Source organism: Cebus imitator, unplaced genomic scaffold (assembly GCF_001604975.1).
Source record: "Cebus imitator isolate Cc_AM_T3 unplaced genomic scaffold, Cebus_imitator-1.0 Scaffold101, whole genome shotgun sequence".
In the NCBI taxonomy this organism is placed as follows: Eukaryota; Metazoa; Chordata; class Mammalia; order Primates; family Cebidae; genus Cebus; species Cebus imitator.
Genome location: NW_016107416.1, coordinates 1544371 through 1557545, shown reverse-complemented (window position 1 = coordinate 1557545; position 13175 = coordinate 1544371). Strand labels below are relative to the sequence as shown.

Here is a 13175-nt window from a genome sequence, read left to right as displayed (position 1 = left end):
CTCTACCACTCTGGAACCTCCTTGCTTTGGTTCACAAGGTGAGACCTAGACCAGCAGCCTCAGGTGGTTCAAGAAGTGGGTTGTGAAGGGTTCCACCCAGTGCTGTCACCTGGGCTATCTCCTGCAGGAAGGAGGAACATAACTGTTCTAATCCTGACCCCTCACAGGTCCTATAAGGCTCATACTAGCTCAGAGGAACTTGGCCCACATAATGTCCTCGAAAGTCCCTGCCCTGTTCCTCCCCTCTGCTTCATAGTGGCAGGAATCTCTGGGTCGGGAGCCCAGCAGCTTGTGATCCCAGGCTGCTCGCCCACCAACCAACCAGACGCCACCCAGCAGCACATAAACGGAGCAACGGCCCCAAATGTTCTAGCCACTCCACTTCTCAAGACCCAGTGCTTCCGGCTGAAGTCACTCTGGGTTGGGGACCGCTGCAAAGTCACAAGGGGTGGGAGCGTATGTAAGACGCCAAGAACCCAGGCCACAGTGAAGGATTACAGCCCAAACACTCGGAGCTAGGCTCTTGGCCTTGCTGCATCACTTACAAGTTTTTGGGAACTGAGCTGCCGCTCCAATCTCCCCCTAAGCTGCAACCTGTAGAGAGGCCTACAGACGAGTCCTAGGCCCTAGGCCCGTACCTCCCTTACCCTCGCCCCTCAACAACACGTGTCTGCAGTCTGCAGACCCCTGCCCGGCTCGCTGACCTCCCGGGGTAGTGGCATATAGCGTGCCCCCCGGCGTGGTACTGTAGCAGTCGGGCAGCTGGTCCCGTCCGGGCAGCTAGTGGACGTTGACATAGCGAGCGGGAGGAGCAGCAACGTAACCGCCCGGCGTTGAGGTCGAGGAGCTCACCTCTGACTCTGAGGCGGACTCAGCCGACCACGTGCAGCCGCTGGCAACACCACTAGGCCAACGTCACGCCCAGGGCGGGCCACCGGCCCGTCACTCAACCCGACGGTCCCGCCCTAACTGCTAGGAAGCCAGCCCGGTTCAGAGAAAGCTGGAAATGCGTCCGAAGTCCCAGGCCCGGCATTGGCTTCCAGTTCCTGCTCGCCAACCTGCCTCTGAGTGCTGCAGCAGCTCAGCTATTTACTGTTTATAGCTGGGAGCTGGGGGCAGGTGAAGTAGGGCAAGAGTTTTTATCCTGTATTAGTTAACCCATTCCTCGCAATAGTTTTGGAATAGTAAAGCACTGTGACTAGCCAAAGTCACACATCTTGTAGGAAGAGAAACTGGGATTCAAACCTGACTGCATCTGATTCCAGGACTGTGCTCTTTAGCCCAGTTGTGTACTGCTTTTTTTTTTTTTTTTTTTTTTTTTTTTTTTTTTTGTGTTTTTTTTTTTTTTTTTTTTTTTTTTTTTTTTTCTTTTTTGAGACGGAGTTTCGCTCTTGATACCCAGGCTAGAGTGCAATGGCGCGATCTCGGCTCACCGCAACCTCCGCCTCCTGGGTTCAAGCAATTCTCCTGCCTCAGCCTCCCGAGTAGCTGGGACTACAGGCGCGCGCCACCATGCCCAGCTAATTTTTGTATTTTTTGTTGACCAGGATGGTCTGGATCTCTTGACCTCGTGATCCACCCGCCTCGGCCTCCCAAAGTGCTGGTATTATATTATATATTCTCAAACTTTTATGTGCGTATAAATCATCCGGAGATATTGTTAAAATGAGAATTCTGATACAGTATTGATCTGGGGTGAGATTTTTTTTTTTTTTGAGACAAGATCTCACTGTCACCCAGGCTGTAGTGTAGTGGTACATCATGGCTCACTGCACCCTTGACCTCCTGGGCTCAGGTGACCCTCCCACTTCAGTGTCCTGAATAGCTGGGACTACAGGTGCATGCCGCCGTACCTGGATAATTTTTAAATTTTTTTGTAAAGATGGGGGTTCTCACTGTGTTGCCCAGGCTGGTCTCAAACTCCTGGGCTCAAGCGATCCTCCCACCTTGGCCTCCCAAAGTGTTGGGATTATAGGTATGAGCCACTGAGCCCAGCCAATTGTGCGCTTTTTTTCTTTTTTGAGACAGAGTTTCATTCTTCTTGCCCAGGCTGGAGTGCAATGGCATGATCTTGGCTCATGGCAACCTCCGCCTCCTGTGTTCAAGTGATTCTCCTGCCTCAGCCTCCCAAGTAGCTGGGATTACAGGCATGAACCACCACACCCAGCTAATTTTGTATTTTTAGTAGAGACAGAGTTTCTGCATATTGGTCAGGCTGGTCTTGAACTCCTGACCTCAGGTGATCTACCCACCATGACCTCCCAAAATGCTAGGATTACAGGCATGAGCCACTGCACCCAGCCAATTTTTGTGGGTTGTTTTTTTCTTTTTCTGAGATGGAGTCTTGCCCTGTCATCCAGTCTAGAGTGCAGCGGCACAATCTTGGCTCACTGCAACCTCTGCCTCCTGGGGTCAAGTGATTCTCCTGCCTCAACCTCCCAAGTAGCTGGGATTACAGGTACCCACCATCACACCCGGCTATTTTTTTGTATTTTTAGTAGAGACAGAGTTTCACTATCTTGGCCAAGTTGGTCTTGAACTCCTGACCTCAAGTGATCTGCCCGCTTCGGCCTCCCAAAGTGCGGAATTACAGGCATGAGCCACTAGTCCTGGCTGCAATTGTGAATTTTTAATACAATAATGCAAATGCTTCAGGGCCTCAGAAACACACTTCAGGTAGCAAGGGTATGTATATTTTATTGTTCCCCAAAGGTTTTCTAGCATCTTAAAAAGTGGTGCATGCCAAAATGAAGTCTTAGCAGTGCTGGAGGGTAAAGCTTGGGAGCAGACTGTAGTGAATCATTTATGATAACTCACCTTTTATGCAAGGTGAGGAAGTGCCTGACAGGGGGAATGGGAGAAAAGGGTGGAGGATGATGAGATTTGAGGGTGGAGACTCCAGCCTAGTGAAACCAGGTGGGCAAAAGGCTGGTGGCTGTGAGGATGGAGAGAAGTGGATGAGATTCAGATACACAGAGGAAGAATAAAGTGACTGATTAAGAGTGGGGTGAGGAAAAGTGAGTTAAACTAGAATAATTCTCAGTCTTTTGGCTTGAGAGTCTTGGTGGCTAGTAGCACCAACTAATATGATATCTTATATGAGGGAATGAATATGAATCCAGATGAAGCACAGCAGGAAGCTAGATATACTAGTCTGAAGCCATGGGGAGAACTCTGAATTAGTGGCTCAAATTTGGGTGGTGTGAAATTCAAGAGTGTGGGGGTGGGCTAGGATCGGTGGCTCACACCTGTAATTCCAGCATTTTGGGAGGCCGAGGTGGGAGGACTGCTTGAGCCCCAGAATTCAAGACGTGGGCAACACAGCAAGACCCTATCTCTATTTATACATAAATAAATGAGTGTGGGATGAGATCATCTGGGGAGAAGATACAGTGTAGAAGCCTGGGCACATCAATATTTACTTATTTAAAAGGTAGTAGAGAAAAAGAATTCACCAAAAGAGACTGAGAAAGATGAGTCAGAAATAGGAGAATCAGGAGAAAAGTGTCAAAGGTTTTTAAGAAGGGTCATTGGGAAGTGAGGTCTTTCTTCTACTAATCTCTATCACAAAATAATAGCCACAGTTACTACTACTGTAATGACTACTGCTTGCAGGTAACTCTTCTGGAGTCACTGTGTTCTATAAGGGCTGGAGAATAGGTAGTTGGCTTTAGAGAGAAAGCCAGATTCATCATCCATGCAACCTGAATGAAGAAACAAGAATTTAAATCAGAGAGTCAATACTAATTACCGGTTGGGCAAGGTGGCTCATGCCTGTAATGCCAGCACTCTGGGAGGCTGAGGCAGGTAGATCACTTGAAGTCAGGAGTTCAAGACCACCCTAGCAAACATGGAGAAACCCCATTCTACTAAAAGTACAAAAATTAGCCAAGTTTGGTGATAAGCACCTGCAATCCCAGCTACTTGGGCGGCTGAGGCAGGAGAATTGCTTGAACCTGGGAGGCGAAGGTTGCAGTGAGCCAGTATCATGCCACTGCACTCCAGCCTAGGCCACAGAGTGAGACTCCGTCTCATTAAAACAAAACAAAACAAAACAAAAAAACGAATTACCTATTAGAATATGAAAGTGTTTAAAAAAATACCTATGCCCAGTCCCCACTCCCAGAGATCTGTTTAAACCTATAAGGAAATACCAGGCCTCTGTTATCAGGCAAATTGCTTTGGATTCACACTAATACACCATCAAGATAAAACAGGATGTGACAAGTAATCACAAAATAGTTTGCAAACAGATAATTTGATTCATGATCTTCTTTTCCAAATTAGGTGTTGAAGCCCAGGGTCATGCCTTTTATTGGAGGCGGTCTTAACACACTTAAGTTTTTGTTACTTAAAACCACCTTTCTCTTACCCATTGCCTAAAGGAGAGGATGGAGGCCCATGAACCTGCCTGTTAGAAATGACAAATCACTGGGGATAAATAGAAAATGCAGCACTACCAGAGCCCCTCACTATAGGAAAGGGTCCACTGGGAAAACATCATAACCAGCTATATGTCTTGGAAGAAATGCTTCTTGCTAGTCAGAGAACAAGATGTTCATTCAGAAGCTGTTTTCCTACAGGCTTGTTTGCCGTTTCTTGGGTTTACAATGAAGTCCAAAGTTCTTAAACAGTAGGACAGAACCACATATATAGTAAGTACTCCTCTCTCTGGCTTGAAATTATAATGTAGCCAGCCTTTCCCCTTCTATAAGTTAACTAAAACTGAGGATGGCCTGCTCTTGCACTAGTTTTGGGATTGGGAGGAGGACTTGGCCAGAATCTACATGAAGAGAGGGAAACCATAGTTCCAAGTCCTGAAATTTCTTACCTTTGGTTAGGAGAGGCCACCATTGGCCGTCCAACTCTCTTCTTCAGTCTGGTTAGCTGAGGTGATGGGATTTCCCCTTTGAGAGCAGGGACTGAAGGAAGCAGACTGGCCTATAAAAGGGCAAGTCAGCACACTGTAGCCATGATAGGTTTAAAGGGTCTTACAACATCAATAATTTTATTGGTAGTAGAATTTTATTACACTGAACACAAGTTGAAATAAGTGGGTCCAGAAACCTTGATGATATAGTTTCATTTCTTGAAAGAGCTGTTATTTTCACCGGATTTGATCTAAGCCTTAGCAGGATGTTTCGTCATGACTTGAAGGCTCACTAAGGATGTGCAAGGCTTTCTTCTGTCTCCACTAAAATCTCATTATTGGCCCCCATAATAATAGCAAGATTCATTTTGATTCCTTATCAGAACCAATGCTAGGGGCTCTCAAACCTCAGCACTGTAAACATTCTAATGGCTTCTAATATTTCCATATCTTATATCGTCGTTCACAAGAAGAAATCCTGTGTTAGAACTAGAAGACTCTTGAGTTCAATTTCAGATGAGAAAAGTGAAGCCCAGAAAGGTGACATGATTTGCCTAAGGTCATAAAGCTTCAAATGGCAGAAATGGAAACAGAATTTAGGCTCTGACTATTGTTCCACTGTACCCACGCTGTCTCCTCCCCATATCCCTTGTATATTTTGAAAGTAATTAAGTTCTTACCTGAGCTAGGTTTTATCCAAATGTTCAGGTTGGTAAAATAGCAGTAAAGTAGTGCCAGGAAGAAGCAGGCAGAGGAAGAAGAGATTTAGCAGACGAAATGAGGTTGGGAGCAGGCTACTGGGATCCAAATAGTCAGAAAGAAAGGAAGGAAGCGCTGGTAAGAGGGAAGGGAGGAGCGTATCCTAAAGAATTACTCCCAAATGCACAACTGTTGTTTTCCTCCCAATTCTCCTAGGGATTCCTCATAATTGCCTCTTTTCTCTTCATGAATTCTAGTTACTGACCTGAAATAAAATTTCTCATTTGGTTGTCCTCAAGGTACAGAATATGGACTTAAGGGTTCCTCCAGACAATTCAAATGTATTACAGACAGTTAAGATAGAATAAAACTCACCTTTTTGTCCCACTGAATAATTTATTTAATATTATTTCTCACTAGTCTATATTTCATCGAGTAGTTTCATTAATTTCACCAATTTTAGGTGATTTTTCTTGTTGCTGTTAATGGTAAGTGGAAACAGCAAGATATGCAGGTAATCCAAGGAGTCTTTTGTGCACCCCCAACTGCTCCTCACAAAGGTCAGGGGACCTCTTAATGATACTTGATATGGCTATCAATCACTACAAAGGTAGTAGCTTCAATATAAACAACACTTTCAAAATACATTCAAAACAGAAAATAAGAAATGAGCTTAATTAAAGAAGCTTTCTTATATGTAAGATGATATAAAAGATAAAAGAAGCAGGCACATCTGACATAGAACAAACATGGTGTGTCTAATGTGGTCTTGGCTTTAGGACCTGGGCAGAAAAAATTAAGAATTCCGGTTGGCATGAGGGTAGCAAAGTGCTGCTAATATAGTTCTGTCCCTAGTTACTACTCTTCTTCTGTGCAACCTTCTTTGCCTTGATATGAATTTTGGCTTCTCTATCAGCTCCAAACATTTTCTCATTTTCTTTTTTGTATTGCCTATACAGACCAGGAAAAATTCAGCTATATTAAAACACAAATAAGTTGATGACTATACTTTTCAGTGGGATAACTTTTCCTTCTCTATGCGTCCAATTCTTGGCATAGCCTATGATTTGGCCAAAGCAGCCCATTCCACGGTTCCTCTGTTTAGCTTGTTAAACATATTGGCTCTCCATGCTTAGGCCCATGGAACCAAGCCCAGAATTACTCACATATTTATACATATTACTCAGCTGATTCAGTAATACAACAGAATGACAGGTGTGACCTCCCTCTTATGTCCCAACTCAAATAAAGCTTAAGATATCTATAACTGGATAAATCTTTCAGGTAAAAAAGGTCAGGAAGCACAGAAGGAACCTGAAGTTGATAATTTGGGTGTTCCTACATTTATTTAGTGTCATCTGATTTAAATCCAATTGTTCTTATTGACATTCTCATGATCCATAAAGAACAAAACCTATCAGTGGCCTATCTGCTAGCTAGCTAAAGTCAGATAAGACACATTGCCAGAGCTTGAAACCTTCTCATATATTAAAGGATATGAAAGACAACAAGGGAACAGGGAATGTTTAACACAGAATAAATAGGTAAATAGTCTTAAAAGTGCTTTTTCAAGGCAGTCTAAGAAGGGACTCAAGTGTTAAATGTGAGAAGCCTGTTACAAATATAGTATTAACCATCTGGTTCAATATAATGTGGATTAGGTGGTACCTGCATGACCACTGAAAGGATCACACCCCACTTCTAAACACTGTTCATCTTTTTATTGAATATTCTGGTAAATATTTCACATTAATACAGGCTACATTAAGTAGAGCCACTATATGACAAGAAATTTACTCAACTTTTTCCTTTTAAGTATGTAAACAATTATACATGTATTTATCACCCTAAAAGGTTGAAACATGTAATCAACTAATTATCTTCTGCATACAAGTAGTATTCGGTATGTTTAGCCAAAAGCACTAAGGTCATATGATCTTAAGTTCAAAATGGCTAAACTAACCAGAGAACATAATCATGTGGATAGGAAATCAATTTGTTCTTATACAATGGGCAATCAAATTTCCATTGCTAAAGCCTCAGAGAAAATTTCTTAGGCACATTTAAAAAAAAATCCCCATGTTTCTTCCAAGGTCATAGGTTTCTCAAACAAGGCTAAAGAGTAAAGACCTTCTAACTTAGTTGACATATTTGAGATGCATGTTTCCAATATGAGGTGCCCACGTGCCAGGCCAAATCTGAAAAGGGGGAGGAAAAATTGGAATTTCTAATTAGGAATCTTTAGACATTTACAAAATGAATATATAAATGCAATGGCAATTCACTGTTTCTGCCTAGGAAGAATACACATATTTGAAATAAAGTGTTTATAGTATCATCATCTTGATATTGAAAAATGCAATCCAGATCAAAATGGTTAGATATGACTTTTGATATTCAGTACTTGCACTATTCACAAAAGAAAAAGAATGACATGACAAATCTAAAAAATAAAAGAGCTTAAGCCCATTTTACCTGCTGGGCATCAGTGCATTCAGTTGAATTTTGGATAACTTTTATCATAGGGTTCCAAGCAGGATCTGGGTTGTGAAGTCCATTAAACAGAGGGCCTCCTGGAACATCAGCAAGCTGAGGATGAGAGGGTATTATGGTGCCTCCATACATGGAAATTGGCAGACCCTAAAACAGCAGAAAAAAAGATTTAATCATAACATTACTATAAATTATCCCATAATACCAGCTTAGACTTCTCTAATTTTCCTTATTTAAAGAACTCCAAAAGATCCTATACAGTATGGAGTGTTGAGAAAAAATAAAGTTTATCTGCATCTATAAGACTTTTCAACGAAAAGGAGAGAAAAAAACTAAATCCAATATGAACTCATCAGGAAATTTCTCATCTTTGATAAAAATATCCTCAACTTTCCCATATTTTAGTTTCATGAATAAGCTTATGCTAAGAAGAAAATGGGAACTCTACATGATTGCTGGCTGACCATAAAGCTGTCAGAGCAGACAAGAAAGCATCAGCATTTTTTTTTTTTTTTTTTTGAGGCAGAGTCTCTCTCTGTCACTCAGCCTGGAGCACAGTGCACGATCTCAGCTCACTGCAACCTCTGCCTCCCAGGTACAAGTGATTCTCCTGCCTCAGCCTCCCAAGTAACTGGGAGTACAGGCATGCGCCACTACCCCTGGCTAATTTTTGTATTTTTAGTAGAGACGGATTTTCACCATGTTAGCCAGGATAATCTTGATCTCCTGATCTCATGATCTGCCCCCCTTGGCCTCCCAAAGTGCTGGGATTACAGGTGTGAGTCACTGCGCCTGCATAGCCAGCTTTTAAGAGGGGTAGAGGGCTCCCTCAAAGCTGTGGCAGCAGAACACAAAGCAGCAAAACTCAAATCCCTCAGATGTTTTCGGGAGATGGGGGTATCTTCAGGACAAATGACTGGATGCTACCCATTCTTGAAATTGAGCAAAAGATCTGGCAAAGCCACAGAAACAAAAGGGAGCAGTATTTCAATACAAAGTATCCCCTAACATGTGACTACACTGGCTGACAAAGTGTCAAACAAGTTACAGTGATGTTTGTCAACTCACTTTAGAAAAATCCACAAAACCGCTTGCCATAGGCTGATGAAAAATGTTAGAGGGGGCTACCATTCCAGAATCATCTCTCTCCATTGGTTGATGTTGGGAGAATGTGCTTGGGTCTGATAATTGTTGATGCATTGGATGGTTCCCCATCACAGATTGTGACCAACCTGATAAGCCTTCTGGAAAGAATAATTGAAAACAAAGTTTGATATTTATTTGGATAAAACAATAAAACATTACCACTGTTATTACCAAATGTAATTAAAACCTTTCCTCTGAAGAGCTCAGAGCATGTTTATCACAGTTTTGCAAGCCAAAAACAAAAAAACGTTTCCTGAAAAACCAGGTAAAGTACTCTGAATACTCCACTTTACCCTGTCTTTCAAAAGATTAAGTGCTCTCTGAAAGAACTCAAATGATTACTTAAGAGAGAAAGGACACACCCTTTGAATCTTTTGTTTTTGGTCAACTCTATATATTACCTCAACCAATATTCCAGACTCTAAGATTGGACTGAACTCAAAGGCATAAACACCCTTCCCTGATTGAATGTTAAACACAGGAACTAATTTTTTTGTTTGTTTTTCTAAGGAACTAAGTTTTAATGGCAAACCTACATCTTACTTAAGATATCCTTCCAGAGAGAGAGAGAGCAAGGCAATTGTACCTGACACAGCATTTACACCAAATGACCAGATTCCACTGTGTCCAACGGGAGCGACAAAACCGGTCCCCACCGGGGCTTGTGCAACAGACCCTCCTTGCCGAATCCGGGCCAGTCTCTCCGTTCCAATCGGGGGAGGTATCTTTCGATCCTGACTGGCACTGCCTCCTTTTGGTTGGCCCAGCGTTGGTGGGGCAGAAGTGGCTGAAAGAGGTGAAGATGATCCCGAAGAAACAGATGGAATAGGAGAGTCACCTGGTGGCAAAATATTTCTCTATTGTTTTATTACATATAAAAACTATTAAGAATATGAGAAACCTTGTTGGGAAGATCTATTTCACATGTAGGTTCTGTAAAGAAAATTTTCATTTTAAAAGAACATTTAAATAAAATATAATTTCTATAAACATTATTCTATGTTATTTCTGCCTGTTAGTAAGTATAAAACAGTAGTCTAAAAAAATGTTTTCCCAATTGAACTAAACAAAGTTAGAAAGGAAGCGGGCCACATTTGCTTTTATTCTCGCTCTAAATAATCTTCTCAAAACACATATTGTCACATTTTTAAATTAACTAAAATGTTTTCTAGAAAACATCTGGTGACCCTCTATACTTGTTAGTCTTTTCTTTTTTCCCTTTCTATAGCCCTTTTTTTCCCGTAAGGAAGTAAGGTCAAATGTTAGCAAAGCATTACATTATTTTGATTCACAGCTTTGTTTCTTAATGGAACTCTTGGGTGATTTGGGTAATTTTCCTTGTCAAAAAAGTCAATAGTCACTGAATACCTCATAATGCTCATTAAAAAAAAAAATTCAATTCTGTTCAATTCCATATACTTCATCTGTTCTAAACATTGAAACAAATAGAATAAGGGGCCAGGCATGGTGGCTCATGCCTGTAATCTCAGCACTTTGGGAGGTTGAGATGGGCGGATCACCCGAGGTTAGGAGTTCCAGACCAGCCTGGCCAACATGGTGAATACTAAAAATACAAAAATTAGGCAGGCATGGTGGCAGGCACCTGTAATCCCAACTGCTTGGGAGGCTGAGGCAAGAGAATCGCTTGAACCTAGGAGATGGAAGCTACAGTGAGCCAAGATCACACCACTGTACTTCAGCCTGGGAGACAGGGCGAGACACTGTCTCAATCAATCAATCAAAAAAACAAAGGAATACTTTAACTTATAAAAGGCAATATCGGCCGGGCGCGGTGGCTCAAGCCTGTAATCCCAGCACTTTGGGAGGCTGAGGTGGGTGGATCACGAGGTCAAGAGATCGAGACCATCCTGGTCAACATGGTCAAACCCCGTCTCTACTAAAAATACAAAAAATCAGCTGGGCATGCTGGCGCATGCCTGTAATCCCAGCTACTCAGGAGGCTGAGGCAGGAGAATTGCCTGAACCCAGGAGGCGGAGGTTGCGGTGAGCCGAGATCGTGCCATTGCACTCCAGCCTGGGTAACAAGAGCGAAACTCCGTCTCAAAAAAAAAAACACAAGGCAATATCGTTTCATAAAATGTAAAAATACATGAGAAATCACACCAAACTGACCATATACATAAACTTAACTTCTTTTCAGATTTAAGAAATAATTTCACAACACCACTTCCAAAGGGTCCTTTTGTAAAACTACTTGTAATACATCTTTTTTTTTTTTTTTTTTTTTAAATAGAGACAAGGTCTCACTTTGTTGCCCAGGCTGGTCTCCAACTGCTGGGCTCAAGCAATCCTCTCTCCTAGGCCTCCCAAAGTGCTGGGATTACAGGTGTGAGCCACTGCACACAACCTAGTACCTCTTTTCTTGATCCAAGTCCTAGGGTAAAACATTTTTAGCTTGAAAGAATAGTTTGACCATTCTCAAGTTTTCTATCCTACAAATGACTGACGATTTTTTCACATGACCACAGAACAAACCTTGGGCATCTGTATACCATTTAGTTTACTAAATTTACATGGTGTTTTAACTGAAATAAATGATTTAATAACTTATTCAAAACTCTTTGGGAAGAGTTCCTCCAGGATTCCTACATGAGTTTGAGGCGCTTGTCCAAGGATGGGGAGAAAAATGTTGTCTGTTGAAACTAGGAGTCCCAACAGGAGCTGGCCCTTGCAGGAAAACCCTTGTTCCTGGTATGCCGGAAAAACTTGTCAGAGGAGCAGAAGAGGAAGATGGGGAGCTGCCTGATGGGTCAATGGATGGTAACCCTGAAATAAAACAGGTCCAAGACATCCAATTAGCCAAAACTTTAAAATCAAAAGCCCAAGATTTCCACCAAGGTGAGATAAGCTGTAAAAATAACCAAACAAATAAATAAAAGATAGCATGTGGCTCATTTTCGTAGCCCACAGCAAAAATAATTCATCCATGTGATACTGTATGGCCAAATCCATTTTTTTCTTACATCACAAAATATTGCCAAACAGCACTAGATACAGAAAAATGGGCTCAATGTTTAAGAATGTCAGTCACCTGGAGTAATGTTCTAAGTGAATCTCAAAGCTTTTAACTGGGGGGGATATGAAATAAGAGTATGTTCTAACTAAGTGGCACCCAACAATAACTTCTGCATTCCCTTTTGTAGTCAATCTCAAAGTACAGCTTTTCATCTATATAACTATAGTCACTTCCTATAGAAGATGAGTAACAAAACCTACCAATATTTCCTTCTTCACAAGGAGGAAAAGCATACTACTAAAGATAATTTCAGTATTTTATCTGATAAAAAATAACAATTACAAACTATATCAAAGTTTCTATCTAGTTTGTATAAATCTGAACTTAGCCATCTTCACAAATTCCATTGCTTTCTCTGGAGAATGTATTAGGAAAAGAGGATGAGGGTCTGAAACAGGATTATGGTTTCATATTTCAGGAAAATGTTGTCAGTATCAATATCAACTATCAAAATTTCTTTCAAGCAGGTCTTATTTTCAGTTTGATTTCCCCATCATTAAAAAATATGATTTTAAGCTATAATTCACATACCATATAATTCACCCATTTAAAGCATATTACAATTCAATGGATTTTAGTATATTCACAGGATTATCATTCTCTGGCCCCTCACCCTCATATTTACATTCTAAGCAATCTTTCTTTCTCTATATATTTGCCTACTCTGGACATGTGGGTAACTTAATGCATTTCCTACTTATTTCAGACTTTCATTATTGTTGTAGGCAGTGGCAGGCAATCCTTGTGCTTTCCTGGAAAAAAAAAATTAAATTTTCTAGTGCTAACCAAAGTAGATGTTAGCAAAACCTAGAAGTAGTGAGAATTCTGAATATGGCTTTAAAAAGTTTATAAAGTAGGAAATGAATCATTACTTTCTTTTTTTAATGAAAATGAATCATTTCCATAATAGCTTTTTTTTTTTTTTTTTTT

General features: G+C 41.3%; 1 protein-coding gene across 16 annotated transcripts in view; it reads right to left on the bottom strand.

Annotated features, from left to right (window-relative positions):
* LOC108310087 (ankyrin repeat and KH domain-containing protein 1) overlaps positions 1-13175 on the bottom strand; it is a 133690-nt gene that overhangs the window by 1001 nt on the left and 119514 nt on the right. For 7 of the 16 annotated variants that reach the window (XM_017536768.2, XM_017536782.2, XM_017536770.2 and 4 more), the window contains 5 exons: positions 11819-11995; positions 9795-10046; positions 9131-9306; positions 8045-8209; positions 4832-4941 (listed from right to left, as the gene is read on the bottom strand). In XM_017536768.2, the coding sequence (XP_017392257.1) occupies positions 4832-4941; positions 8045-8209; positions 9131-9306; positions 9795-10046; positions 11819-11995 (880 nt within the window). Of the gene's footprint in view, positions 1-4831; positions 4942-7271; positions 7768-8044; positions 8210-9130; positions 9307-9794; positions 10047-11818; positions 11996-13175 lie in introns of those variants that run through there. The other 9 variants (XM_017536771.2, XM_037741418.1, XM_017536777.2 and 6 more) reach the window with 7 other exon arrangements.